The sequence below is a fragment of the Canis lupus genome, chromosome 1 (genome assembly GCF_048164855.1).
Source record: "Canis lupus baileyi chromosome 1, mCanLup2.hap1, whole genome shotgun sequence".
Lineage (NCBI taxonomy): Eukaryota > Metazoa > Chordata > Mammalia > Carnivora > Canidae > Canis > Canis lupus.
Window position 1 is genome coordinate 107,429,350 of NC_132838.1, and position 27,910 is coordinate 107,457,259.

Here is a 27,910-nt window from a genome sequence, read left to right on the forward strand (position 1 = left end):
TGCAAATGCAAAAAAAAAAAAAAAAGAGAGAGAGAGAGAGAGAGATACAGAGCGCTAGCAGGGCCTGGGGGTGTAGGGCGCAGCGTTTGTACAGAAAGCCAACTCCGCCGCGCGCAGATGCGCCCGGGAATGCAATTCAGTTCATTTTATTTTTATTTTTTTGCGTTGTTTCACTTTGTGTCTCTTTTACAAAGGATTTTCATTTACGAGAGGAGCTCAACTCCCGTCTCCCGGTGCAATGAGAGCTCGCCCCCGAAAAGCACGCTTGCAAATGTGCCCCCCACCCTTTCCCTGGGTTGCAGGGCGCCCGAGAGCGTACGAAAACATATGTGTGCATAAGCAGGGCCCTGCGTGTGCGTGGCCCGTGGCACTGAAGGGAGATGGCCTTGTCACACCTGCTCACTCACGCGAGTGGGTATACCCAACCTATGCGTTGGGGTCCGAGTTTCCACGCACGCCTACCCTGGGGGCTGGCGGGTACCCCCACAGTCAAAGCGTGGGGGGGCCCGCGAGTAGCCGGGACGAGGGAACACGTTGGCGGGGGATATGCTTGCGTCCGTATTCGGCGGAAACACGTGTGCCAGGGTAGGCCTCGGGCAGGACGACCCCCTTACTCCCACCACTCCCCGAGCTCAGCTTTGTAGTTTAAGAGGCCTGGGGGCTCTGGAATCCGCTGTGAGTCTGGGGAACCTCGGCTCCGAAGCAGCTCCTCAGCGAGGCCTCCTGAGGCTGCAAGGGGAGGGGCACAGCCGGGAGTCAAAGACCCGGCTGTTTTTCCCCCCTCAAGCAAGACCACTCCGACCCGCCCGCGGGCGTCTCAGCCAATCGCAGACCCTCTGAGCCCAAGACCCACCCTCCCGTTAGGCTCCACACAGACAACACTGGGCCACGCCCCCAGACAATTGCATAGGGCCCCGCCCCCACGCTCCAAGCCCTGCCCCGGATAATAAGCTCAAAATTCCAAGTCCCGCCCCCTGAGCCCACGCCCCTCCTTCCTCTGTGCCCCACCCCCGGGTAGAAGCCCAGCCCAGTACCTGCTGTAGGGGGGCGGAGGTGCGTCGTGCACCCCAGAGGCCGCCAGCGCCTGCTCGTAGGTGGGGAGGCCTGGGGGTGGAGGTGGGGGTGGAGGCAGGGGCGTCGGCGGGGCTAGATCACCCAGGGGACTCAGGGGGTTAATGAGCTCAGCCCTGGGGACAGAAAGTACAGTGTTAGCGGTGGAAACCTACAGGATGGAGCGACTTGGGAGAAGGCGGGAAGACTTAGGGACACAGACTCCGAGGGTGGCAGACGGACACGAGTGGAAGGGAGAAAGACCGGGGGGAAAGAGGGTCACCTGCAGCCAGACCCTCCACACAGAAAAGCACCCCAGCATCCCAGTGGACACACAGGGATGGACACACAGACACCAACTGCTGAGACATAGTCTTATTCACAGACACACATGCCTTCCTAGATACAGGGAGCAGTGGAGAAAAAGCCAGCACTGCAGAGAGGCAGACACAGAAACAGACGGAACACAGAGATACGCCAGGTCACTCAAGGGCCACTTGTACCAAGAAACCCCGGACCCACCATACTTTCAAGACTGACCCTCAAAAAAAAAAAAAAAAAAAAAAAAAAAAGACTGACCCTCAAGCACTTTCTTAGACCCACCGAGAAGGACAAGTCTAGACAACTCAGAAGGTGCACACACGTGCTACAGCCTGTCAGATGGAAACTGACATATTACACGTACCCAGGGACCATACGCTACAGCCTCACCAGATACAACAGAGTGATGATTACACAGGAACCTGGGACTGTGGAGATGGGCAGCAGATACTGATTGGGCTCCTACAGTGTGCCAGGTACTGAGCAGAGCCAGGTACTAATCGTCCACACACAGTCTCACAGACCAACTGGCCACGTGGTCGTCTCCTCAGATCCTTAGGCAGTACCCACCTGTCTCCTTAGGTCCTTGCCTCATCTCCTTAGGTCCACCCTTCCTCCTTCCTCTATTCATCCCACTTTCCAGCTCCCCCACCACCACCACCCAGGGCCCCTTCTCTCTGAATCCCCCTTACTCTTGGGGACAGGGCTGCTGGCCTCCACCCCGTCGGCAATGCAGATACCAAAAGGCTCCCAAGCTGGCCAGGACAATGAGCAGGATGCCAGATGTCAGCCCCACAGCCAGGCCTGCTACGTCCACTCGTCCACGCCCTGGGGGGGGGGGCGGGGGGAGGCACTCTGTCAGAGGCTGTCACTCCCCACCACACACAACCCTATGCCTTCCCCCCTGAGGGAAGAGTATAGGCCAAGAACCAAAGTAGAACTGGGACCACTTCCTAGGTGTGTGACTCCAGGCAACTCCACACACTCATTTCTCTAAGCCTCCATTTACTGCTCTGTAAAATGGTAACGATGACTCCCCCCAATGGTTGTGAAAACTCATTGAGATCAAACACATATAGGGTCTGGTAGTTCATCTGGGACAAAAATATGGCAGTTGTATCCCTACGGTGATAGAGGACCCTTCCTGAACACAGTGTGGCTCATCCCTCTTGAGCAAAATCCATCTGCTAAGAGGTCGGTGGACACACTGAAGGTAAGATAGGGAACTCAGATGGGCAATTTCAGGGCCCCCCCAACCGAGCATTACCAGATTTAGCAAATAATAATATATGAACCCACTTAAATATGAATTTTAAACATACAATGAATATTTTTAGTGTAAGAATGTCCCTTGGAGTATTTAGAATATACTTACACTAAAAAACTTATTTATGTGTGGGACGCCTGGGTGGCTCAGTGGTTGAGCATCTGCCTTTGGCTCAGGGCATGATCCCGGAGTCCCAGGATAGAGTTCTGCGTCAAGCTCCCAGCAGGGAGCCTGCTTTTCCCTCTGCCTATGTCCCTGCCTCTCTTTCTGTGTCTCTCATGAATAAATAAAATAAAATAAAAAACTTATTCGTGTATATTTGAAATTCAAATTTAACTGGTTGGAGGGGTCCCTGTGTTTTATCTGGCAACCTCCCCACTCTGGACTATAGTCCCTTTGCCAACCAGGCTACTGAAGGACGAGAGCTCAACTCTGAAGGAAGAGTAGAATCTGCAGGAAGGTTTTTTAATTGACCAGAAAGCTGTGAAAAATTCATTTATCAATGCAGGAATTTCGGGGCCTCCAGCCCCCCTCCCCAGTAACACATTTTTGAGCATCTAGAACTCAGGTGGACCCTTTGCCAGGACCCTAGGCGCTTAGCAATCTTTTAGCTCTGTGAGGCCTTCCTGGGTCTTGCCACTGGGGAGATTTCCCTTAGCGCTGGGTCATGCAGTTTCCTCAAACAGCAAACCCCAGGCTTTTAACCCCCTGAGCAAAGAGCACACAGAGAAGGCAGGCCCTCGGGTTCTGACATGTTTCAGGTGGATTCAAGGAGCTACCAAGCCTCTCTAGGCCTGCAGTGAGGTAGTTACCTCCCCTAGCAACCAGGCTCCAATGTGAGGCCTCTAGCCCAGACCTAGGGCTTGTTGCTAAGGGCATCCCCCCCTAGCAACCAGGCTGCGAGGGGGTGGGGCATCTGCTACAGGGAGGGGGCTCCTCCCTGGGCAGTGGGCCTTGGGTCCTTAGCCTGGCTAGGTGTGGTTGCTAGGGAGGCCGCCTTGGTAACCAGGCCAAGGCCGGGATGGGGCTGTGGGGGAGGGGAAGCCAGCCAGGTATTGAGTGCTGGGGGCCTCCTTGGTCCGGCATGGCCAGGCCTGGTTGCTAAGGAGCAGTCCCCCCTTAGCAACAAGACTACAGCCATGGTGGGGCCTTAGAACTCACAGAAAGGGTTGGGGCTGGGCAGCCTGGTCAGGTGAGGATACAGAGGCTTCCACCACCTTGGCCTGGCCTGGCCAGGCGCTGTTGATGGGGAGCAGTCCCTCTAGCAACTAAGCTACAGAAGGGGCTGGGACTCTGGACTCCAAAGCGGGGACTGGGGCAGGGGGCTCAGGTAGGTCAGCCTGATAGGCCCCAGAGCTGTAACCGCCACCCCCCCCCACACACAGGCACTTCCTCCTTCCGAAGGACATGAAACCTCCTCCCAAAAAGTTGTGGTGGGTTCCTCAGGAAGGGGCTCTAGTCTCAAAGGAGGGGACTCTTTTAATAACTAACCACCTCCAGGAGCATGGAGTTAATTTGAAGGAGGCAAATTTGGGACAGGGGATGTTGGTTCAACCTGCAGAGGAAGGGGCTGCCTTAGCTGCATGGGACAAAAGGGGACCCCCACCCCACTCACCTCCTTTGCCATTGTAGATGTAGCTCTCCCAAAAGCGCTCCTTGAAGAGAGAGTAGAACAGGTGGAATGGCAGCACATCAACTGGGAGATTCCTCACCCCTACAGCAGACCGCCCTCATTTCTGAGACCCAGGGTAGAGGGAATTGTGTGGGCCAGGACATCCCAGGGCCTGGAGAGGCTCTCACTGTCAGAGTATTGTCCTCGAAATACTCTCGCGCCTCCTCCCAGGAACACCGCTCCTCACGACACTCCCGTTCCAGATTCCCTGGTGTGAGCAGTTCCAGGTCCCAGTGATTGGCTCGTGGAATCCGGCTACGGCTTCCTAGAAAGCTCTGGGCCTCCGGGGAGTCCAGGAAGACTTCTGCGCCCAAAGGACACGGAGGACAGGAAGAAAAAATGGAGAGTCTCTAAGACTGGGGACATGCAGGAACCTGATGGGATGGAAAAGGATGGAGTCCTGGGGAGGGAGGGGACTAGCAGCAAGAGTTCTGGAGTCAGGGAAAGGTGGAGGTCTGTGTCTGGACACCAGCTCTCCCCCCAAGTGCTCACCTTGGTCTTTCTCCTCACCAGGCGAGGTGTCCAAGCAAGTGGTCAATCCTAGATATAGCAGCAGCAGAAAGGGGTACCCCCTCATATTTTATGAACACCTGAAACCATGAGTGGGAGAGACAGCAAGCGCCTCAGCCCCTGGGGAAGGAGGCAAGGTCACCCGGACTGGACTCTGTGGTCCATGATAACAATCATAGCTGACACTCATGTCGCCTGTATTCTGAGCCAGGTAGTTAGACTACTGTTTAAGGTAGTTTACCATATCAACTCAGTTTAATTTTCACAGCAGTGCTATTATTATCCCTATGTCTCCATTTTACAGTTGAGGAATGTGAGGCACAGAGAAGGAAAAGACTTGCCCAAGGTCATACAATTTGCACAATTCAGAAGCAGGATTTGAGTGAAGCAGGATTTGAGTGAAAGTGGTGTGCCTCAGGGATCCCTGGGTGGCGCAGCAGTTTAGCGCCTGCCTTTGGCCCAGGGAGCGATCCTGGAGACCCGGGATCGAATCCCACGTCGGGCTCCTGGTGCATGGAGCCTGCTTCTCCCTCTGCCTGTGTCTCTGCCTCTCTCTCTCTCTCTCTCTCTCTCTCCCCCCACCCGTGTGACTATCATAAATAAATAAAAATTAAAAAAAAAAAAAAGAAAGAAAGTAGTGTGCCTCCAGAGACCAGAGCCAGGAGCTTCTCTTTTTCTCTACCCTGTCTGCAGCACCCAGCACGAATCTTGGCACATAGTAGGTGCTCATAAATATGTTCATCAGTGATCAGGATTCCTTTCTTCCTGGTAATGTCCACCTATACCTGCCTCTCCTATACCTGCCTCTCCCTATGCCCATTGCCACATCCACCCACTGAGATCAAAGATTACAGTAGAAGGAAGGGCAGGAGAGGCAAACAGCCTATATTCTTGGGTCCAGGGGGAGAAGGGAGTGGAGGTCCTGGACTCCTGGTGTTGGGGGACCCAAATGGCTGAGTCCCAGAGGGGCAGGGAGCCAGGAGGCCAGGGTCCCCAAGCCAGACTCTGGCCCCAGGGGACATTCACTTACCTGCCCAGACTTGTGAGCACTTTCCCTTCCTCTGTAATCGGGGCTTCCTTTGCCAGCTGCGGCCAGCTGTTAATGGGGGGGGAGGGGGGCAGGGGAGAGGGGAGGGGAGAGGAAGGAGGGGTGCCCCTCTCCCGGTAATGAAGATGATCCCGGCCTCTGGCAGAGGGGCGGGGTTTGTGATTACCTGCCCTGGGCGGGACTCAGGTAAGGGACAAAGTATTTAAAGGGACCTTAGTATGAAGGGCCTAAGGTCTCTGGGCCTTGTAGGGAAGCCAGGGTCTCCGACACCAGACACCGACACCGCGGAGGCACCCAGGGGATTGGATATGCACCTGTTCCCTTGTTTGCCTCCCAAGGATGGAAGCTTCCCTGGGTGAGCCAGCAAAATGAATGTCTCCAGATAGCTAGATATCTAAAAACTGGCAGGAAATGTATGCCGTGGTCCCTGGGGATAGGTGGACGATGCTGTAGTAAATTCCTGTTTCCTGATGTGATCTAAAGGTCTTTCACTTCTGATTTCTCAATTGCTCTGCTTATAAACTGGGGACAGAAGTGTCCCTTCTCAATTGTCTCTCAACATGGAGCAAGTGATTGATATACTTGGGGAAGTGAGCTTCCCAATCTCTAGATGATGTGGTTAAGTCCTCGAATTCGGACTTGGAGAGACGCAAAGCCTCGGCATAAGCAAGAACTCTCCCGCCCGGGGAGATGCCTAGCGTATACTAAGCGTGTCCCATATTCGCGCCAGTTGCACCAACCGGAACCTTCAGGCTGCTACTCACGTTTCCGGAGGGAGGGAGAGAAGAAGGGAGGACTTACCAAGTCAGGCGAAGTATCTCGGCAGCTAGGGGCAGCTCTACTTCCGGTCTTTTCCGCCGGGCGGAAGTGGGCGAAGCGGAGAGGAAAAACAGCCCTCCTTTCCGGTGTAGGGGCACAGTTGAAGAGGCGACGAAGGAACGAGGAGTCGTTTGTAAGGTGAGTCCTGGGCGGTGGCGGGATGGATTACTGAGATCGCTTTCCCGCAGGCTAGACTCCTGGGGTCCTGAGGGAGACAGGCACAGGGTTTCGAATTCCCGACTCCCTGTCAATCATTAATAGAGCACTCCATGCGCCCCAAGTTTGAAGCTGAACTACGTCTCCCAGCATCCTCTGTAGATAGCCCCGCCTCTCCGGCAGTTTTCTTGAGAGTTGATATTGCACTGTAGAGGGCGGCGGGACGGGGTGGGGGTCCCAGGGGAAGGAGAGACTGAGACTCTTGGGAGGAAGGGGGTCTAGGGAGTGGGAGTTGAGGAAGAAGGACACCCCCTTCCTGCCTCAGTTTCCCAGACTGTGACAGGGAGGGCGGAGGAGATTGTGCGCCGCCCACCGCCGCCTTCTCTGCACCTTTTTTGACAGCCCATTGCACCTGGGAGTTGGTGTAGGGTTTTTCCTCGGTGGAGCTTTGAGGTCGGGCTGGTCTAGGTTCTCATCCCGATGCTGCTGTTGAGTCGGTGTGAACTTGGGCCTCGAAAGGTTTTACTTTACTGTTTTATTGTGAAAACGTTCAAACTTGGGGGCGCCTGGGTGGCTAAGTGATTGAGCATCTGCCTTTGGCGCAGGTCGTGATCCCAGGGTCCTGGGATAGAGTCCCGCATCAGGCTCCCTACAGGGAGCTTGTTTCTCCCTCTGCCTATGTCTCTGCCTCTCTGTCTCTCCCGTGAATAAATAAATAAAATCCTTTTTTTTTAAATAAATAAAATCCTTAAAAAAAAGTTTAAACCTAACATAAAAGTTAAGGAATAATATAAGAATCCCTATCACCTAGAATTACCAATTATTAATATTTTTGCCATACTGGCTTGGCATATTTTAATTAAATAAATACATAAGGCAAATCCTACCCATCGTGACATTTCATCCCTAAAAATTTAGGACGCATGTGTAAAAAACAAGAGATATTATCTTAACGTGACCGCATTACCATTATCATGCTTTACAAAAGCGATTGTAATTCTAGGATAGTACCTATTACTTGGTATAATCAAATCTTGCATGTCAAAAATGCCTTTAAAAGAAAGTTTGATTTGTTTGAATCAGAATCCAGTCAAGTCATTGCTGTTATGTATCTTAAATTCCTCCTAATTTAGAACAGTCTCCTCCACCCACCCTTTATTCTTCTTGGCATAATTGATTTATTAAAGAAACTGGATTACTTACTCTGTTGATCATCCTCTCTGGGTTTGAATTTGTCTTTTTGTTTCCTTGTAATCTCATTTCAGTTATGCCTCCGTGCCAAGGGTCAACAGGCGAAACCCAAATCCTGCTGACTTCCTTCTTTCGAAAAAAAAAAAATCAGATTTATTTATGTTTATTTATATAGTTCACCCATTTAAAGTCTACAGTTCAGAGGCGCCTAGCTGGCTCAGTTGGAGGAGTATGCAGAGCTTGATCTTGGGGTCATGAGTTCAAGCCCCGTGTTGGATGTAGAGACTACTTAAAAATATAATCTTTTTTTTTTTTAAGATTTTATTTATTTATTCATGAGAGACACAGAGAGAGGCAGAGACACAGGCAGAGGGAGAAGCAGGCTCCATGCAGGGAGCCCGAGGTGGGACTCGATCCTGGGACTCCAGGATCACACCCTGGGCCATAGGCAGGCACTAAACCGCTGAGCCACCCAGGCATCCCCATAATCTTTAAAAAATAATAAAGAAATAGGAGTGCTTGAGTGGCTTACTCAATTAAGCCTCTGCATTTGGCTCAGGTCATGATCCCAGGGTCTTGGGATAGAGCCCCACATTGGGCTCCCTGCCTGGTGGGGAGTCTGCTTCTCCTTCTCCCTCCCCCCTGCTCATGCTCTCTCTTTCTCAAATAAATAAAATCTTTAATAATAAAAAGAGACGCCTGAGTGGCTTCTCCCTCTGCCTGTGTCTCTGTCTGTCTCTGTGTCTCTCATGAATAAATAAATAAAATCTTTAAAAAATAATAATAATAATAATAAAATAGGGGCAGTTGGGTGGCTCACTTGGTTGAGCAATTGACTCTTGGGTTTCAGTTCGGGGCCCTGATCTCAGGGTTATGGGGTTGAGCCCTGCATTGGGCTCTGTGCTTAGTCTGGAGTTGGCTTGGGACTCTCTGCCCCTGCTCCCTGCTGTCTCTCTCAAGTAAGTAAACCTTTAAATAATAATAATGATTCATAAATAAATAATAAAGTATACAACTCAGTGAGGTTTTTAAAAATTATTTTATTTTATTTTAAAGATTTTATTTATTTATTCACAATAGACATAGAGAGAGAGACAGAGACACAGGCAGAGGGAGAAGCAGGCTCCATGCCGGGAGCCCGAAGCGAGACTCGATCCCAGGACTCCAGGATCGCGCCCTGGGCCAAAGGCAGGCTCCAAACCACCAAGCCACCCAGGGGTCCCCTCTCAGTGAGGTTTTGTTGTTTTTGGTTTTTGATTTTTAAGTAGATTCCACACCCGCTGTGGGGCTCCAACTCAATACCCAGAGATCAAGAGTTGGATGCTCTACTGACTGAGCCAGCCAGGCACCCCTCAGTGGTCTTTGGTATATACACAGAGTTGTGCAACCATCACCACAGTCGGTTCTAGAATATTTTCGTCACTCTGGAAAGAAACCCAGTACCCATTTGCTATCACTCCCCACTCTCATCTCCACTCCGGCACTAATACCCACTACTATATTTTGTGTCTCTCTCTTGGTTTTTTTTAAAGATTTTATTTATTTATTCGTGAGAGACAGAGAGAGAGGCAGAGACACAGGCAAAGGGAGAAGCAGGCTCCATGCAGGGAGCCTGACGTGGTACTCGATCCCAGGTCTCCAGGATCAGTCCTGGGCTGAAGGTGGCGCTAAACTGCTGAGCCATCTGGGCTGCCCTATATTTTGTGTCTCTATGGGTATATCTAATCTGGGCATTTCACATAAACCAAGTTTTTTGTTTGTTGTTTGTTTGTTTGTTTGTTTGTTTTTTTAACTGGCTTCTTTCACTTAGCATAATGGTTTTTTTTGTTTTTTAATATTTTATTTATTCATGAGAGACATAGAGAAAGAGGCAAAGACCTAGGCAGAGGGAGAAGCAGGCTCCCTTCAGGGAGCCAGATACGGAACTCTGTCCCAGGACCCTGGGATCAGGACATGAGTCAAAGGCAGATGCTCAACCACTAAGCCACCCAGGCGCCCCTAGCAAAATGTTTCATTTTGTAGCATGTAGCAGTACTTCATTCTTTTTGTGGCTGCATAATATTCTTTTGTCTGAGGTATACCATAGTTTGTTCAGCCATTCATCAGTTGATGGGCACTTGGGTTGTTTCCACTTTTTGGCTATTCTAAATGCTACAAACATTTGTTTCTAGGTTTTTGTGAGGACATATTTTCATTTCTGTTGGAAAAGATCAGACGATAACTCTGTATGGGAGTTCTTGAGGAACTGCCAGACTTTGCCAAAGTGGCTGCCCCAGCATCCATTCCTGCTGTTCATGCATCAGGGTTCCAATTTATCCACCCTTGTAGTTCTCCCTCGACTTTTGTTTGTTTTTGGTTTTGGTTTTGTTTTTGTAGTGAGAGAGCACATGAGGGGAGGGGCAGAAGGAGAGGGAGAATCCTTTTTTTTTTTTTTAATTTTTTTAAAATTTTTTTTTAAATTTATTTATGATAGTCACACAGGGAGAGAGAGAGAGAGGCAGAGACATAGGCAGAAGGAGAAGCAGGCTCCATGCACCGGGAGCCTGACGTGGGATTTGATCCTGGATCTCCAGGATCGCGCCCTGGGCCAAAAACAGGCGCCAAACCGCTGCGCCACCCAGGGATCCCGGAGAGGGAGAATCCTAATCAGGCTCCATGCACATGGAGTCTGACACAGGGCTGGATCCCAGTACCCTGAGATCAGGACCCAAGCCCAGGACCCAAACCAAAACCAAGAGTCGGACACTTAACCGACTAACCCACCTAGGTGCCCTGACCTTTTTGTTTGTAATCATCCTACTGGGCGTGAACTGGTATCTCATTGTGGTTTTTCGGTTGCATTTCCTTAATAATTAATGACGTGGAACATTTTTTCATGTGCTTATTGGCTATTTGTCAGACGTCATTGGAGAAATGTCTATTCTGATCCTTTACCTAGTTTTATTTTAATTTTTTTTATTTTTTATTTTTTTAAATTTATTTATGATAGAGAGAGAAAGAGAGAGAGAGAGAGGCAGAGACATAGGCAGAGGGAGAAGCAGGCTTCATGCACCGGGAGCCTGATGTGGGATTTGAACCTGGGTCTCCAGGATCGTGCCCTGGGCCAAAGGCAGGCGCCAAAATGCTGCGCCACCCAGGGATCCCTTAATTAATTTTTTTAAAGGTTTTATCTATTTATTTAACAGAACAGGAACAGGGGGGAGAGGGAGAGGGAGAAGCAGGCTCCCTGCTCAGCTGGGAGCCCAACATGAGGCTTGATCCCAGGACCCTGAGATCATGACCTGAGCTGAAGGCAGATGCTTAACTGATTGAACCACCCAGGAGCCCTCATTTATTTTTAGTATTATTTTTAATTTATTTATTCATGATAGACATGGGGGGGGGCAGAGACACAGGCAGAGGGAGAAACAGGCTCCATGCCAGGAGCCCGACGCGGGACTCGATCCTGGGACTCCAGGATCGCGCCCTGGGCCAAAGGCAGGCGCTAAACCACTGAACCACCGAGGGATTCCCCCCAGGAGCCCCCATTTATTTAAAGGTTTTATTTTTTTAAGTAATCTTCACACCCAACACTCAGCTCAGACTCAGAACCCCGAGGTCAAGAGTCACATACTCTACCCACTGAGCCAGCCAGGCACCCTTCTTCACCCATCTTTAAACTGGGTTATTTGTCTTTTTATTACTGAGATGTAAGTTTTTGGTATATTCTAGATACAATTCCCTTATCAGACATATGATTGCAATTCCCACTTGTTTTTGTGTAGCCTGCAAACTAAGCATGGTTTTAACAGGGGCACCTGGGTGGCATCTTGCCTTTGGCTCAGGTCATGATCCTGGGGTCCCGGGATCAGGTCCCTATGGGGAGCCTGCTTCTCCCTCTGCCTGTGTTTTTGCCTCTCTCTGTGTGTCTCTCATGAATAAATAAATAAAATATTTTTTTAAAAGAAAGGTTTTAACATTTTTGAACAACTAGAAAAAAATCAAAAGGAAAATAATATTTTGTAACCCATGATAATTTATGCAATTCAGATGTCTTGTGTCCATAAGGGAACTTCTATTGGAACACAGCAATGCCTATTCATTTACACATATCCATGGCTGCTCTTGCCATACAAGAGCAGAGTTGAGTAGTTGTGACTTGGCCCTGTCAGCCACAAAGTCAAAAATCTTTACTGTCTGAGCCTTTTTGGTCGTTTCCTACTACATCCTTTGAATTTCCTGGAATCAGAGAATTAAATCTCAAGCCTTGATGAGATTTAGGTTCAGCTATTTTGGCATGACTATTTTAGAGCTAGTAGCTTCACGTTGCCTAACGCTGGGTTGTCCTGCCCGCTTTCAACAGGACATGAGACGGGATATGGTTGATGAGATTGATCAGGGGCTTCAAGTGGTGTTTATGGGCTGAATGTGCAACCCCCCCCCCGCCTCCCTTCCCTTTATATGTTGAAACCCTGGCCACCAACGTGACTATTTGGAGATAGGCCATTCTGGATTTAATTAAGGTTAAATGAGGTTGTAAGAGTGGAGTCCTACCCCATGGGGTTGGTGTTTTTACCAGAGGAGATGCCAGAGAGCATACTCTTTGACCTGGGAAAACAGCAAGAAGGTGGCTAGCTATCTGTAAGCCAGGAGTAGAGTCCTCACCAGAATCTGACCATGCAAGCGCCCTGATCTTGGACTTCCAACCTCCAGAACTATAAATGTCTCCGGAAAACAAATGTCTGTTGTTTGAGCCAGCCTGCTTGTGATATTTTGTTTTGGCAGCCCTAGCTGACTAATAAGAGGTAGGAAGAGCCCCAACCTCCATTGTTATATTTTTCTCTTTTCTGCTACGGGGTGTTAGTGCCCTGCGATATTACAGTTTCTTCAACCTTTCTCTGAATGGCATCTCCCCTTCCCGAATCAACTATGTCATCAATGGATGCAAAATGGTTTTGCAACTCTTTTTTTTTTTAAGTGATCCGTATACCCAGCATGGGGCTCAAACTCATAACCCCCCAGATCAAGTGTTGCATGCTCTAACCACTGAGCCTGCCAGGCACCCCTGGTTTTCTTCCCTTCCTTTCCTTTCCTTTCTTTTCTTCTTTCTCCTCTCCTCTCCTCTCCTCTCCTCTCCTCTCCTCTCCTCTCCTCTCCTCTCCTCTCCTCTCCTCTTTTCTTTTCTTTTCTTTTCTTTTCTTTTCTTTTCTTTTCTTTCTTTTCTTTCTTTCCTTTTCTTTCTTTTCTTTTCTTTCTAGGCTTCATCCCTGGCACAGAGCCCAAACCCACCACCCTGAGATCAAGAGTCAGCAGCAGCTAACTGATCCTCTCATGACATATCCGAGCCCACCCAGGTGCCAGACAGTTCTGGGACCCAGACTAGGGTCTTTCCTGGGCCCATCCATCCAGGGGCTCCTAGCCTGGAGTGGAAAATCCTGAGAAGTGGCCGCTATATTGGAGGTAACTCAGGGCATTATCAGAGTACAAGGATCACCTCATTCAGCCTAGAGAGACAGGCTTCCCATGGGAGTGGATTCCTGGATGGAGCCTAGAAGGAAAAAGAGGGCAGAATTTCCAGGGGGAGAGCAAGGCACACACTAGCTGTCTCACTGTTCGCTCAGAGTCAAGCACAGTTCCTCAGGCTGATGGTGAAGGCCACAGACTCAGATGCCTGGGTTAGACCTCTGCTGCAGGATGTTGGGCACCTTCTCTATGCCAGTTTCCTTGTTTGTAGCAACCATTTGTGTGTGGTTGTGGGATTCAGTGAACTCAATATGTGTAAAATGCTTCAGACAGGGCTAGGTTCATCAGACCTCTTAAACATCAGCCTTGTTTTGATGGGGGGGGTGGCTTTTTTTTTTTAACAGCCATTATTAATAGAGTGTCTCAAATGTACACTTTGGCTCTTAGGGAACTCTCTCTGTACTGCTTACATCATGTCCTGTTTCTGTCTTTAATTTCCTTGAATGTACTTAGTCCCTTGGTTTTCCTTTAACACAAAAGCTTCTGTACCCCCAGAATGGCCTGGCATGCACCATTTTCAGGAGAGAGGTGGGTAGCATTCTCTAGGTTCTCGAAGGGATCTCTGGTCCCACCAAAAGGTGAGGTACCACTGGTTCAGGATTCAAGCAAACCAACTGCAGAAAAAGACAGTCGGGAGAGAATCAGTAGTTTGAACAGCAGACGATAGTAGATGTTACGAAATCATTCACTTGATGGCATCATGGTCATGGTTTTATAAAGTCCCATCTTGTCGCGGTGCTGTTTGAGCTGGAGCCCCTAGTCCCAAGAGGCTGTGGAGCGCTTTGAGAAGTGGCTAGTTTGACTGAGAGACTGACTTTTCTAATTCTTTCATTTTAATTAATTTTTTAAAAAGATTTTAGGTGGGATGCTTGGGTGGCTCAGCAGTTGAGCGTCTGCCTTTCACTTAGGGCATGTTCCTGGAGTCCCAGGATCAAGTCCCACATCAGGCTCCCTGCATGGAACCTGCTTCTCCCTCTGCCTATGTCTCTGCCTCTCTTTCTCTGTGTGTCTCTTATGAATAAATAAATAAAATCTAAAAAAAAAAAAAAAAAAGATTTTAAGTGTGTATTTGTTGGGGGGTGGGGAGACGGAGAAGCAGACTCTCCACTGAGCAAGGAGCCCACGGGGCTTGACCCCCAGGATCCATGAGATCATGACCTGAGCTGAAGGCAGCCAACCAACTGACTGAACCCCCAGGCACTCCTCCTTTTAATTAATTTAAATTTAGGCACCAATACTTGATTCGGTTATTGGAAAACTTTTCTCAGAACAAATGGGGTATATAAATGTACCTTTGCAGTGGTATATCACAAAACCTAAAGCATCTCCAGTGAAAATTTCATGTCTGAATTGAAATGGGTTGAAAGAGGAAAATACACTCTGGATTTTGAAGCCTTCATACAAAAAAGGAATGGATTGGCCTATGTTCTCAGGTAGTAACTTTCCTGGGAGGACTCACAGTTGCCATGTGGTTAAGAGGGCAGTTCCACACCCTGCTTGCCTGGGTTTGAACCCTGGCTCTTGTGGTTCCTAGCTGGGGAGTTCTGGGAGCCTGTTTTCTCCTCTGTAAAGTAGGTTGACAATATGTGGCTCTTGTTTTGGATGTTTCCTCCCTGAAACGCTAGTGACATCAGATGGCAATAGTTCTATTTTTTTTTTAAGATTTTATTTATTTATTCATGAGAGAGACACACACAGAGAGAGAGGAGGGCAGAGACACAGGCAGAGGGAGAAACGGGCCCCATGCAGGGAACCCGATGCGGGACTTGATCCCGGGGCCCCAGGATCATGCCCTGGGCCGAAGGCAGGCACTAAACCACTGAGCCACCCAGGGATCCCCAATAGTTCTATTTTGTGTTTTGAAATTGGCCTTGGGATGCCTGGGTGGCCCAGTGGTTGAGCATCTGTCTGCCTTCGGCTCAAGTCGTGATCTGGGGTCCTGGGAACGAGTCCTGCATCAGGCTCCCCACAGGGAGCCTGCTTCTCCCTCTGCCTATGTCTCTGCCTCTCTCTCTGTCTCTTATGAATAAATAAATAAAGTCTTGAAAGAAAGAAAGAAAAGAGAAAGAAAGAAGGAAGAAAGGAAGGAAGGAAGGAAGGAAGGAAGGAAGGAAGGAAGGAAGGAAGGAAGGAAGGAAGGAGAAAAGAAAAAGAAAGAAAGAAAGAAAGAAAAGAAAAGAAAAGAAAAGAAAAGAAAGAAGAAAAGAAAAGAAGAAAAGAAAAGAAAAGAAAAGAAAAGAAAAGAAAAGAAAAAAGAAAAGAAAGAAATTGGCCTTAATGAGGAGACAATACAGTATGGTGGGTGAAAGCTCAACTTCCAGAGAAATCCTGGCACTGCCACCTGCCAGCCCTTCAACACTTGGCCAGCAGTTCTTAAACTCTTTGGTCTCAGTTTCTTAAAAGTTACTGTGGATTCTGAAGAACTTTCATTTATGTGAATCCTACCTATCAATATTTGCTGCATCAGAAATTAAGACTGATGCTAAAAAGGGTTTTACTAAGATATAATTCACATAATACAAATTTCATCCATTTAAAATAATGTGTTCGTGGGGCACCAGGCTGGCTCAGATGCCTGAGTGTGCGATTCTTGATCTTGGGGTAGTGGGTTTGAGCCCCACAATGGGTGTAGAGATTACTTAAAAATAAGAATCTTTTTAAAAAATGTAAAGTAGTATATTCACTATTTTGTGCAATCATCACCATTTACTGATTCCAGAACATTTTCATCTCACCAAAAAGAAACCTTGTACCCATCAGCAGTTACTCATCATTTCCCCTGCTCCCAGCGTATGGCAACCACCAATCCACTTTTGTCTCTATGGATTTGCCTATTCTGACATTTCGTATACATGTGATCCTATAATATATGGCCTTTTATGCCAAATTTCTTTCACTTAGCATAATAAAACAGTTTTTGTTTTGTTTTTGTTTTATTCATGAGAGACACTGATTGAGAGGCAGAGACATAGGCAGAGGGAGAAGCAAGCTCCCCATTGAGCAGGGAGCCTGATGTGGGGCTTGATCCCAGGACCCTGAGATCATTCCCTGAGCTGAAGCTAGATGCCTAACCGACTGAACCACCCAGGCGCCCCTGCTCTGTTTTTTTAATTTTTTAAAAGATTTTATTTATTTATTCATGAGTGACACAGAGGGAGGCAGAGACATATGCAGAGGGAGAAGCAGGCTCCCTGTGGGGAGTCTGATGTGGGACTCAGTCCCAGAATCCCAGGATCATGACCTGAGCCAAAGGCAGACACTCAACCACTGAGCCACTCAGTCCCCCCCCAAATAGTTTTTTTTAAGTAGGCTCCACACCCAACATGGGGCTTGAACCTAAGACCCCAAGATTAAGAGTTGCATACTATCCCAACTGAGCCAGCCAGATGCCCCTAAAATGTTTAAAACCCAAGGATGCGCAAGCACACATTGAGTCAGCGGTCAGAGCAATGACATCTTCTCGTGTCACACAGTCTCTGGAAGACTCCACTGTACACTTCGGAGAGAATAAGAGTAACAAAGGCAAACACATTTTAGTAATATTGTGGAAATGGTTTGTGGCTGCCCTGAAAGCTTTTTAGAGAACCCCCCTAGGGTCCCCAGACCTGACTTTGAGGACCACTGCCCTAGGCAGCAACTTCACTTCCAAGTGTCAATTTGCCCATCTGCAAAATGGAGATGGTGACAGGACAGATCTCAGAGAGTGGTTGAGGTTGGACAGTCGATGAGATGGGGGCGCAGAGTTGGTATGGGGTCAGGGATCAAACTGCTCTGTGGGATTTTTCCCATTATTGCCTGGCTAAGTTTAAAAAAAAAAAAATGCTCCTTCTGTAGCTTCTCTGCTCACTCTTGGAGGGAAAATGTCCCTGGCCAAGAAGCCAAAGAGTGCAGAAACCCCTGTTGTTGGCCACAAGACAAGCAGCCCGGTGCCAAATACCACAGAGGGTCAAGGCAGTTGACAACTAAGAATAGAGTGGAGAATTTGTCTAGGAGGAGGTCAGTGCGACCTTCATGTGTGGCAGCTGGGGGGCTGGGGCGGAAGCCAGAGGGCCGGGGGAGGAGGGGGTGGCAGGTGAGCCAGGGGAGACAGCAGGTGCTGGACATCTGCTCAAAAGCTTGGGGGTTGAGGGAAAGTTGGAGGACATTCCGTGGGTCAAGTTAGGCTGTTCAGAAAGGTTAGCTTCTGTGAGCAGCACAGCGGCCACCACCGGGGTGAAGTGTCCTGGGTCTTGACTGGGGTGGTGGTCAAAGGCATATACATTTGTCAAAATGCACCAAACTGCATCCTTAAGGTCTGCATCTAGTCTGTCAATGTACCTAGGAGACCAAAAATCAGCTTTTGAGGGAAGACGCCAGTAGGGGGAGAACGAGATCCGTGGCTCAAGAGATAGGCATTTCAATTCTGAATGGGAAAGAAAGTTCTCGCTTAGGCAGCACATATACTGAATGGGAAAGGAAAGTTGCGGAAGATGACCAGAAGAGGGGAATAAAGACAAAGTTGCTTTTTACATTTTGGGGAGCCCTTGGTTGCGCCCCACCCCCACTTCAGCCTTCTGAATCTTTCTTGCAGCCACAGAGCCAGAGAGAATATTTCCCAAACACTCCCCATGTGCCATGAGGCTCCAGGCAGGACTCATTCAGTTCTCACAACAATCCAATTCTGTCAACTAGATCCCGTGGTTATGTTTTGCCAAATCAGACCAAGGCTCTGAGAAAGGAAATGGCCAGCCTAGGGTCACACAGCCAGTGCAGGGCCAAGCCTGGACTCAAGCCCAGGCTAAAGGTCATCTTGCCCAATCCTTGATCCCTGTAACCTACAGCCCCCTCCTATATCTCCAGCCCCTGGTCAGTCCCCACCTCACACATGGGCAACCACTCTAGTATGCACAGTGCATACCCTCTTGTTTGTATGAACTTTTAAAAAAATGTACCATCTTGGGGCACCTTGGTGGCTCAGTGGTTGAGCATCTGCCTTTGTCTCAGGGCCTGATCCCGGAGTCCTGGGATGGAGTCCCACATGGGCCTCCCTGTAGGGACCCTGCTTTTCCCTCTGCCTGTGTCTGCCCCTCTCTCTGTGTCTCTCATGAATAAATAAATAAAATCTTTATTTATTAAACCTTTATTAATAATAAAATAAAATATTTATTTATAGAACCCAGGCATCCCCCTAAATAAAATCTTAAAAAAATATATATGGGGCAGCCCGGGTGGCTCAGTGGTTTAGCGCCGCCTTAAGCCCAGGGCCTGATCCTGGAGACCTGGGATTGAATCCCATGTCAGGCTCCCTGCAGGGAGCCTGCTTCTCCCTCTGCCTGTGTCTCTGCCTCTCTCTCTCTCTCTCTCTCTCTCTCTTTTTCTGTATCTCTCATGAATAAATAAATAAAATTAAAAAAAATATATGTACCATCTTGGGCACAAATAGATTGGTTAGCGATCCTGTTTCATTTCTTCCCCTTTTCTCCCCTTACTTTCTATACCCAGTATTGTGTTAACATCTACCTGTGATGCCTTGCACACATCTAGCGGGTTGCTTCTCACAGCTGGGTAGTCTCCAGGTTAGGCCATTACCACCCATTCTCCCAGGAAGGGACATCCAGGTGCCTTTGACTCCCCTCTGGAATAACTAACCCACTGTGGACATCCCTGGGTATGTTCCCTTGGGGATGTCTCTAAGTATGTCTTTGGGGCACATCACCCAAGTGCAGAATCACCTGCGCTTATTTTGCTAAACTTCCATGAGCTTGTGTTCCAAGAGCCTGACCCTAGCTACTCCCCGCTGAGATGCCCAAGGATCCTGTGACTGACCACGTGTCCTCCCCAAGCCCTGGTCTTACCCAGCTTTCAAATTTTCTCCCGCCAGCCTGATGATAGGTATCAAGTGCTGTCTTTTTTTTTTTTAAGATTTTATTTATTTGAGAGAGAGATAGCAAGAGAGAGCATGAGCAGAGAAGAGAGAAAGAAGCAGGCTCCTGCTGAGCAGGGAGCCAGATATGGGGTTCAGTCCCAGGACCCTGAGATCATGACCTGAGCCAAAGGCAGACGCTTAACCCACTGAGCCACCCAGGCACCTATCGAGTGCTATCTTACTATTGTTTCCACCTGAGGAGAATTTTGAATGTCTCTCTTTTTTTTTTTTCTTAAGATTTTATTTATTTATTCATGAGAGACGGAGAGAGAGGCAGAGACACAGGCAGAGGGAGAAGCAGGCTCCAGGCAGGGAGCCCGACGTGGGACTCAATCCTGGGACTCCAGGATCAGGCCCTGGGCTGAAGGCGGCACTAAACCACTGAACCACCCAGGCTGCCCTTGAATGTCTCTCCACACTCACCTTAGTCTTTGAGCTGCTGCTTCTATAGATTGCCTCTTCTTCACATCTTTTGCTCCCTTTCTTGTCTGGGTAGCTAGGTTTTCTTCTTGTTGATTGGCCAGTGTTCTGTGTACAGTTAGTTCTGCTAGAATGCTCGTTTCAAAAACACGAATTTATTCCAGTGCCATTGATAAACATTAGGCAACACTTCCACCATGATGTGGATTTCACTTCAACTACGGATGATTTCACCCACCCAGGAGATAGAGTAGGTGAACCCAAAGAACTGCACTCAGTTGCCATGAGCCGGTAGGTACACACATGTGCACACACCCCGAGCAGAACATCTCCAAAACCCCCACTTCCCCCCTGTGCATAAGGAGCCACAGCATTCCTCACCTGCTGCTAGAATTTTCTTGGATTTCAGTTAACCCTCCTTCTACCATCTCAGAGTAACTCACAGGGTATACCCATTCCAAGGCCTGCTTCCACAAACAAAGCATAGATCTTTCTTCAAAGTGAAAAAGTCAGGACACCTGGGTGGCTCAGTGGTTGAGCATCTGCCTTTGGCTCAGGGCATGATCCTGGGGTCCTGGGATCAAGTTCTGCATCAGGCTCCCCTCAGGGAGCCTGCTTCTCCCTCTGCCTATGTCTCTGCCTCTCTATCTCTCATGAATAAGTAAATAAAATGTTTTTTAAAAGGTCAAAAAACTTGCAAAGTAAAAAAACTTCATTTTTGGAGTGTATGGGTGTTGCTTTCCCACTCCATGTTGTAAGACCGTCCTCCCCTGACCCACCCCCAGTTTCTGTATCTGGGGCGGGTAGGGGCAGACCAGCTCCAAGGGCCCGTCTTTCCTGTGGACTCCCCCCCACCACAGCCCTGCAACTGTTCCCTCCTTCCCTCAGGATGACACGACATGGCAAGAATTGCACGGCAGGGGCCGTCTATACCTACCACGAGAAGAAGAAGGACACAGGTATTGGGTTTGGCAGGGGAACAGGTGTATCTTGAAGTCACCATCCCCTTGGACCTCTGGTTGTGCCTTCTGGGCATGTCTCTCCCCTCTCCCCCTGCCTTGCTCTGACTGATGGTCCTGACCTTATGGGGAAGAGCCTGCGCAATCCCACACGCTCCCACCCCTGCAATGGGCACTTCTGTATGTGAACTCATCCAAGACTCCCAACTACCCACTGAGGAAGGAATCACATTGTCACGGCCACATTCCAGAGGCAGAAACTGAGGCCCAGAGTCCATACAGGCCCATGAGTGGTTTGGGGGGGGCGGGGTGGTAGAGGGGAGTCAGCGGTGAGCCTCTCTACCCAGCTGCCTCAGTGACAGGGCCTGTCACTTACCCTCTGGATTAACACCTTCCTGTGGGTCATGCCCCTGCTCCTAACACAGACACGCAGCCCAAGCTCTTGACTCCCTGTTTCTTTGAGTTCCCCACCACCACCACCACCCCCAAGTTCTCTCTGTGCCTTTCTCTTTGGGTTTGGCAAGGGGCACATCTCCTGTCCCCCCATCACCTCTGTCTGTCTCCATCCCCAGCGGCCTCAGGCTATGGGACCCAGAACATTCGACTGAGCCGGGATGCCGTCAAGGACTTCGATTGCTGCTGCCTCTCTCTGCAGCCCTGCCATGATCCTGTCGTCACGTGAGCTGGGGAGCCGCATGGAGGGCGCTGCATGCAGGGGTGGGGCGTCTGGACAAGCCCCTTAACCTCTCAGAGCCTGTGTGCTCAGCTGAGACATGGGCGTCATCCTAATGTGTTCCATGGGGTGTGGAAAAGGATAGAGAGTAGGGCCCTCAGAACATGGCTGGGCGCATAATAACAGCTCGTGTGTGGAGCGCTTACCATTACCTGCCTCACGGCCTGGCAGAGGCTTCAGCGAGAATGGGTGTAAAGTGCTTAGTCCAGTGACTGGATATGGGCTTAGTTTACGGGTACATTTTGCAGAGAGTGATGAGAGCGGACTGTGGTTAAGGGTCCCTGAGGCCACCTTTGTGTTGAGGGGTTCATTAGAAGGATGCATAGAACTCGGAGAGTTGGTTCTAGTCCGTAACAGCTTGTTCCACTACGAAGGTGGAGGTTAAGTCAGCAAGGGGAGAAGACACGTGGGGCAGAGTCCAGGAGGGAATAGGAGCGAGCTTCCAGTTGTTCTCTCCTGATAGAATCACACGGACAGCGCTGGTCTCCCCACAACGTGTGACAACACGCAGGAGTGTTGCTCACCAGGGAAGCCCACCCGAGCCCCAGTGTCTAGGGATTATATTAGAGGCTGGTCCTGGAGGCGTGGCTGACCTCCATGGGGCTGACCTGGTCTTCAATCCCTCCAGAGATCTATCTGAGACCACACAGCCTAAGCCCTCACCCTGTCCCAGGTGAACTAAGATACTTTTATCAATCAGCACAATCCAGGGGCTTAGTTCCCTCCTGGATGCTGGTCAAGAGCCAGTCCTCTGGAATGTGCAGGGGTTGGATCACCTGGGCCTGCTGAGTTACCCCTTGCCTGCACAAGGTTCCCCCCCCCCCCCCGCCCCACTCCACACACACACCAGAGCAGATTATAAAGCCAGAAGAGTGAAAATGGTTTGGTTCACCTCAGGGAGCCACACTTGAGCACTGAATGGCCTGTTGTCTGCAAGACGCTTTAGTGGGTGCCCAGGGTAGGGAGCTGACACTTCTCAACCCATCCTGTCCTTACAGCCCAGATGGCTACCTGTATGAGCGTGAGGCAATCCTAGAGTATATCTTGCACCAGAAGAAGGAGATCGCCCGGCAGATGAAGGTGATGGGGATGGGGGTATGGGGGCGCAGGCAGGGCAGGTGGCTTTGATGTTGATCTCACAAGCACGGCCACTCTAGGCTTCCCAGCTGAGTTCCTTTTCCCTCTGGGCCTTTGCTAGCACTGTTCCCTCTGTCGCGTGCACTGTCCCCTCCCACTTCTGGCTAAACCCTCCTCTAGACTTCAGCCCAGGCATTGCCTCCACTGACCTCCTGCTAGTCCAGAGACCCCAGGGATCTGCCCCTTGTCACCTCTTGTCTTGACATTTGTCATTGTTATGATTCTGCATGTGGCCAACTCATGCCCACTAGACAGCAGGCCCCAGGGGCAGGGAACAAAACTCTTAACCACCCCATGGCCCTAGGCTCTCCATGAATATATGTTGAATTAATGATGTCTCCTCACCTCTCTGGGCCTCGGTTTCATTGGCTCTAAAATGTGCTGACACCGGGACGCCTGGGTGGCCCAGCAATTCAGTGTCTGCCTTTGGCTCAGGGAGTGTTCCTGGGGTCCTGGGATTGAGTCCCGCATCAGGTTCCTGCATGGAGCCTGCTTCTCCCTCTGCCTATGTCTCTGCCCTCTCTCTGTGTCTCTCATGAATAAATAAATAAAATCTTTAAAAATAAATAAAAATAAAATAAATAAAATGGGCGGACAGGGCCAAATCAGCTGCAGGGCATGTGGGAGATTCTCCCAGTGCAGGATTCTTGAGGCATTTATGTGGAGCCACGTCCACTCTTCATGGGTGAACTCATTTCATGGATAGGAAGGACACCCTTTATCATCGTGTTTGAGGTACAGCTGGCCCCCCTCCCTCCCTTTTCCTGCCAGGCTTCCCAGCATTCCGGAAACTCACTGAGGGTGAGATTCTCATAGAGCTTTCTGTCTAGAGCAAGTGGCTTCCCCAGTGTCCATGACCTCTGCATGGTCTAGTGGCTGCCTGGGTGCTTACTCTCCTGGAACTTGCCTGAGAATGGGACAGAGGATCTACACACAGTACATATGCTGTAAAATATAACATGGCCCACAAAAAAAAAAAAAAAAAAAAAAAAAACATGGCCCACAGATACGTTTATTGAGCACTTACTATGTGTCAGGTATGTGTCAAGGTTTTAAGCGTTTCCAAAAATCATCCCGTATAACCCAGTGAACCTTTGAGGTAGGTCACCATCGTTAGCCAGTTTTACAGATGAAGAAACAGGCCAGGAGAAGTCACAGCTTACTGGAAGCCACAGAGCTCATCATTGACAGAGACAAGGTTTATGTCTGGGCGTCTGTCTCCTGCCAAGCTGCTGGCCACTCTGCTGGAGTGGAGAAGCCACTGAGTCCCAAACCAGCTAAATGAGAAGTGACCTTCGTGCCCTGCAATAGGGGAAGGGACCAGCAAGGACAGCAGAGCCACACCATGGATCACAGCAGATTAAAGCATCACACACTGGCAGCCACTAGCCTCTATGAGCAGTGCCGGGATGGTCCCCTTTGTAGACCTCAGTTTACCCACCTGTGAAATGGGAAGAGCCACCCTCAGAGTCACAACCCACAGAGAGATGCATGGTCCACTTTTTTCTGGCTGTCCACAGGCCTATGAGAAGCAGCGTGGTGCCCGGCGTGAGGAGCAGAAAGAGCTGCAGCGGGCTGCGGCCCAGGACCAGGTACGGGGCTTCCTGGAGAAGGAGGCAGCCATCGTGAGCCGGCCCCTCAACCCATTCACATCGAAGGCCGCCTCTGGGACGACCTCAGGTGAGGAGAGGCAGACTTGGAAGTGAGTGGGGTTCCTGCGGGGCCGGGCGCCTTCCTGGGCATGGCATCTACACCCCTTTCCCCCTGCAGATGATGCCCAACCTGGGTCCAGTGCAGGCCCTACGGGCAAGGACAAGGATAAAGCACTGCCCAGCTTCTGGATCCCGTCGCTGACCCCCGAGGCCAAGGCCACCAAGCTGGAGAAGCCTGTGAGCATCCCCAGCACTCTGTGCCCACTAGGACCCAGAGGGCCAGAGTTCTCCAGGATCCTGAGCGCCCCCTTTCCTGCCTGGGACGCCCCAATCCTCCCTACACCTGGCCCCAGCCTGGCCTGCTAACCCTGCCTCCCTTCTGCCCATCGCAGTCTCGCACCGTGACCTGCCCCATGTCCGGGAAGCCATTGCGTATGTCGGACCTGACACCTGTGCGCTTCACGCCGCTCGACAGCTCTGTGGACCGCGTGGGGCTCATCACACGCAGTGAGCGCTACGTGTGTGCCGTGACCCGCGACAGCTTGAGCAACGCCACGCCTTGCGCGGTGCTGCGGCCCTCGTGAGTCACCTGGAGAGGATCCAGGGCTGGTGGGGCCAGGCAGGGCTGGGTGGGGTGGGGCTACCTTCATCAGGGCGGGGTCTCTGATCCGTGGCCCCTCCCACCCTCACCTTCACTGTAGTGGGGCTGTGGTCACCATGGAATGCGTGGAGAAGCTGATTCGGAAAGACATGGTAGACCCGGTAAACGGGGAGAAGCTGACAGACCGCGACATCATCGTGCTGCAGCGGGTGAGCACTGACCCATGCCCAGGCCTCGCTCTCAAGGCCCCGCCCCTGCTGCATGCCCCGTCCCTCCTGGCTCCGCCCTCTCCGGAGAGGCCTGCCTCCTCCGCGCCCCGCCCCCGCGGCCCGACCTGCCTCCATGGTGGCCTTGTTCCCACCTCCCCAGGGCGGCACAGGCTTCGCGGGCTCCGGCGTGAAGCTGCAGGCTGAAAAGTCGAGGCCGGTGATGCAGGCCTGAGCGCACGGAAGACCAAATAAACAGGCTTGGACTCACTGGCCTTGTGGTCCCTTCATTGGCTGCGCCAGAGCCCTGGGGCCACCCAGGTTGCCCTCCACCTGTACCTGCTGCAGCGACTGGAATCGGAAGGCGTGGGCTTATTATGTTGAGAGTAAAATCCGAACTGAATGCACACTGGCAGCGTTAACGTTGGGCCAGAAGCCGAAATCTGAAGCGCGACCACAGGAAGGCACCACTTTAACAGGCTAAGTAGAAACCCCCTCGCATCTTTTTGAGTTATGCCAGATTCGATGTCCCGGAATACCTCTCTAAAAGTAAAGTGTGGTAAAACACCCAACGGAAACAAAATGCGGTGAGAGCCAGCAGCTGCCACCCAGTCTAGAGAAGGCAGTCAGGAGCCCTCCTCCCTGACACCTGACTGCCGGGAGGCCAAGAGCAAGAAGAAAGTCCTTGTCCAATGGCTTGCATAGACTGCTGGAGGGGACACAGTACCTGGCAGGTGTGAGGAGCAGAGCCTGCAGGGACAAGGAGGCTGCAGAGCCTGGGGTCTGGGGGGCCTGCCTGCATTTGTCTTGGAGCACAGGGGCAGCTTTTAAAAGCTTTGTATGTCATGACCACTGGCTCACAATAGCAGCCCTGGACGGTGTGCAAAGTAGCATACAGAGCTGGGGTAAGATCAGAAAGATAAAGACTTAACATTCCTGCCTCCCCAAGGGATACCTAGGTTCTGCCCTCCCAGGTCTTCCTCCCAGGTTCACTCCACGGAACATACTGTTCTGTTCAGTGAACAATCTCTACCTTTTCACTTCTCTAAAACTAAGAGGTCTCATCTAATGCCCAGACCTGATTCAAAGAACGAGGAAGTATGCTTCACTGCTCTTCTTCGGTGGAGCCCCTGTCTGGTGCAGGACGTAGTAGTACATCTGGCTTCAGAGAAAGGTTGTAGCAAGGGGTGGACAGTCTCATCGTTGCACCCTGGAGAGCCCCTGGAACCCAGAATTTGCTCCCCTATATACTTCTAGAACCTTCCTTTTTTTTTTTTTTAATTTTTATTTATTTATGATAGTCACAGAGAGAGAGAGAGAGAGAGAGAGAGGCAGAGACATAGGCAGAGGGAGAAGCAGGCTCCATGCACCGGGAGCCCGACGTGGGATTCGATCCCGGGTCTCCAGGATCGCGCCCTGGGCCAAAGGCAGGCGCCAAACCACTGCGCCACCCAGGGATCCCTAGAACCTTCCTTTTGTTCTGAAGAGCTCTCACACCTGATTCTTGGGACCCCAATCCCTGGGAACTGGCCCAGTGGCAGCTGGCATTCAAGGAGCCCTTGCCCTCCAGGCCTGTACATCTATAATCCTCTTGAGTCCTGGCCACAATCCTGGGAGAAGGATGCTTGTACCCACTTCACAGAACAGCTCACTGAGTCTGAGAAAACACACTTGCCCAAAGTCACTACTCAAAGCTGTAGCAGAAAGCCAAGTTCACCTAGAAGTTAACCACCTCCAGAGACCTCCCCACCCCCAGTCCTGCCCTTCCTTCCATTATCTGTACCTCTCCTCCCACAGGTATTCCCACATTATCACCCCATAGACCTCTCCCCCTTAGCAAACTCCACCTAGAGTGTTTCAGGTCACCCCTTGATCCCTAGAATGCCCCCAATCTTCAGCCCCTTTCTCAAGAGTCTACAACCACCCCTGGGTCCTTCCCGATCTCTCCCAGCCCACTCCAGGACTCCAGTCTTGTTCATGTTTGTTCAGAACACCCCCCCTCCCCAATAAACGCTTCAAGGATTCCCAATCTTGCACCTTTATTCCCACAAGGAACCTAAATCCCACGATTCACGGGCCCTTCGAGACACGCTGTGTGGGGAGCTGGCGGGGTGCATATCAACGTCCCCGCTCCAAAGAGAGTAGTTTCCTTTGAGGTTTCAAAGGCGACAAGGAGAGGAAACAAGAGTCTAACCACAGCTTCAGCTACAGCAGCAGAAGGGAGCAAAGGAAGTGGAAACAAACCTTGCCTTTTCTCCACAGAGGTTCCGTAGATACTGATCTAAAGCTGAGCCAGAAAGAGGCAACACAGGGCTTAGCTCCAGCAGGGTGTACCTGCAGGGGCTCCAGCCTCAACTGGCTCCTAGAGAGCACATGGAAAACTGCACTTTTTTTTTACCCCTCTTAAGAGGGAGAGACAGGCAGGTGGCAGGGGGCAAGGAACAGAGGGAGAGGGGAAGAGAGAATCTTAAGCTCCAACCCTGGGCACCATGCAGGGCTCCATCTCGTAATCCTGAGGTCATGACTGATCCAAAATCAAGAGTCCGACGCTTAATCCAAGCCACCCAGGTGTTCTTGCTATTCTTAAGGTTTTTAAATAGGGAAGTTTATTCTGGAAAGGGAAGACTCTACAGCAGGGAGCAAATCCTTGGTGAGGGATGGATGGGTGGATAAGGAAGGACAGGAGAGCAAGAGACTTTAGGGAGGGGCAGCAGAACTGTGTCTTGATTGCAGAGGTGGTTATATGACTGATTCATCAAAA

The 27,910-nt window shown here is 50.4% G+C and overlaps 2 protein-coding genes across 3 annotated transcripts; one reads left to right on the top strand and one right to left on the bottom strand.

The window, feature by feature from the left end:
• Positions 1–135: 135 nt before the first annotated feature.
• PRRG2 (proline rich and Gla domain 2) lies at positions 136–6,854 on the bottom strand. 2 transcript variants are annotated; one of them, XM_072771401.1, is made up of 7 exons: positions 6,670–6,854; positions 4,803–4,900; positions 4,439–4,614; positions 4,254–4,293; positions 2,064–2,199; positions 1,035–1,187; positions 136–729 (listed from the first exon to the last, which is right to left on the bottom strand). In XM_072771401.1, exons 2-7 carry the CDS (start codon positions 4,885–4,887, stop codon positions 711–713), a joined length of 609 nt encoding a protein of 202 aa, XP_072627502.1. In that variant the 5' UTR covers positions 4,888–4,900; positions 6,670–6,854; the 3' UTR covers positions 136–710. The 2 variants fall into 2 exon arrangements, with proteins under 2 accessions (XP_072627502.1, XP_072627493.1); XM_072771392.1 differs by lacking the exon at positions 6,670–6,854 and adding an exon at positions 5,851–5,983.
• Positions 6,671–27,178, top strand: NOSIP (nitric oxide synthase interacting protein). Its single transcript, XM_072771342.1, has 9 exons — positions 6,671–6,825; positions 20,750–20,820; positions 21,393–21,498; positions 22,552–22,633; positions 24,211–24,370; positions 24,461–24,579; positions 24,735–24,922; positions 25,044–25,152; positions 25,313–27,178. Exons 2-9 carry the CDS (start codon positions 20,751–20,753, stop codon positions 25,382–25,384), a joined length of 906 nt encoding a protein of 301 aa, XP_072627443.1. The 5' UTR covers positions 6,671–6,825; position 20,750; the 3' UTR covers positions 25,385–27,178.
• The last annotated feature ends 732 nt before the right edge of the window (positions 27,179–27,910 follow it).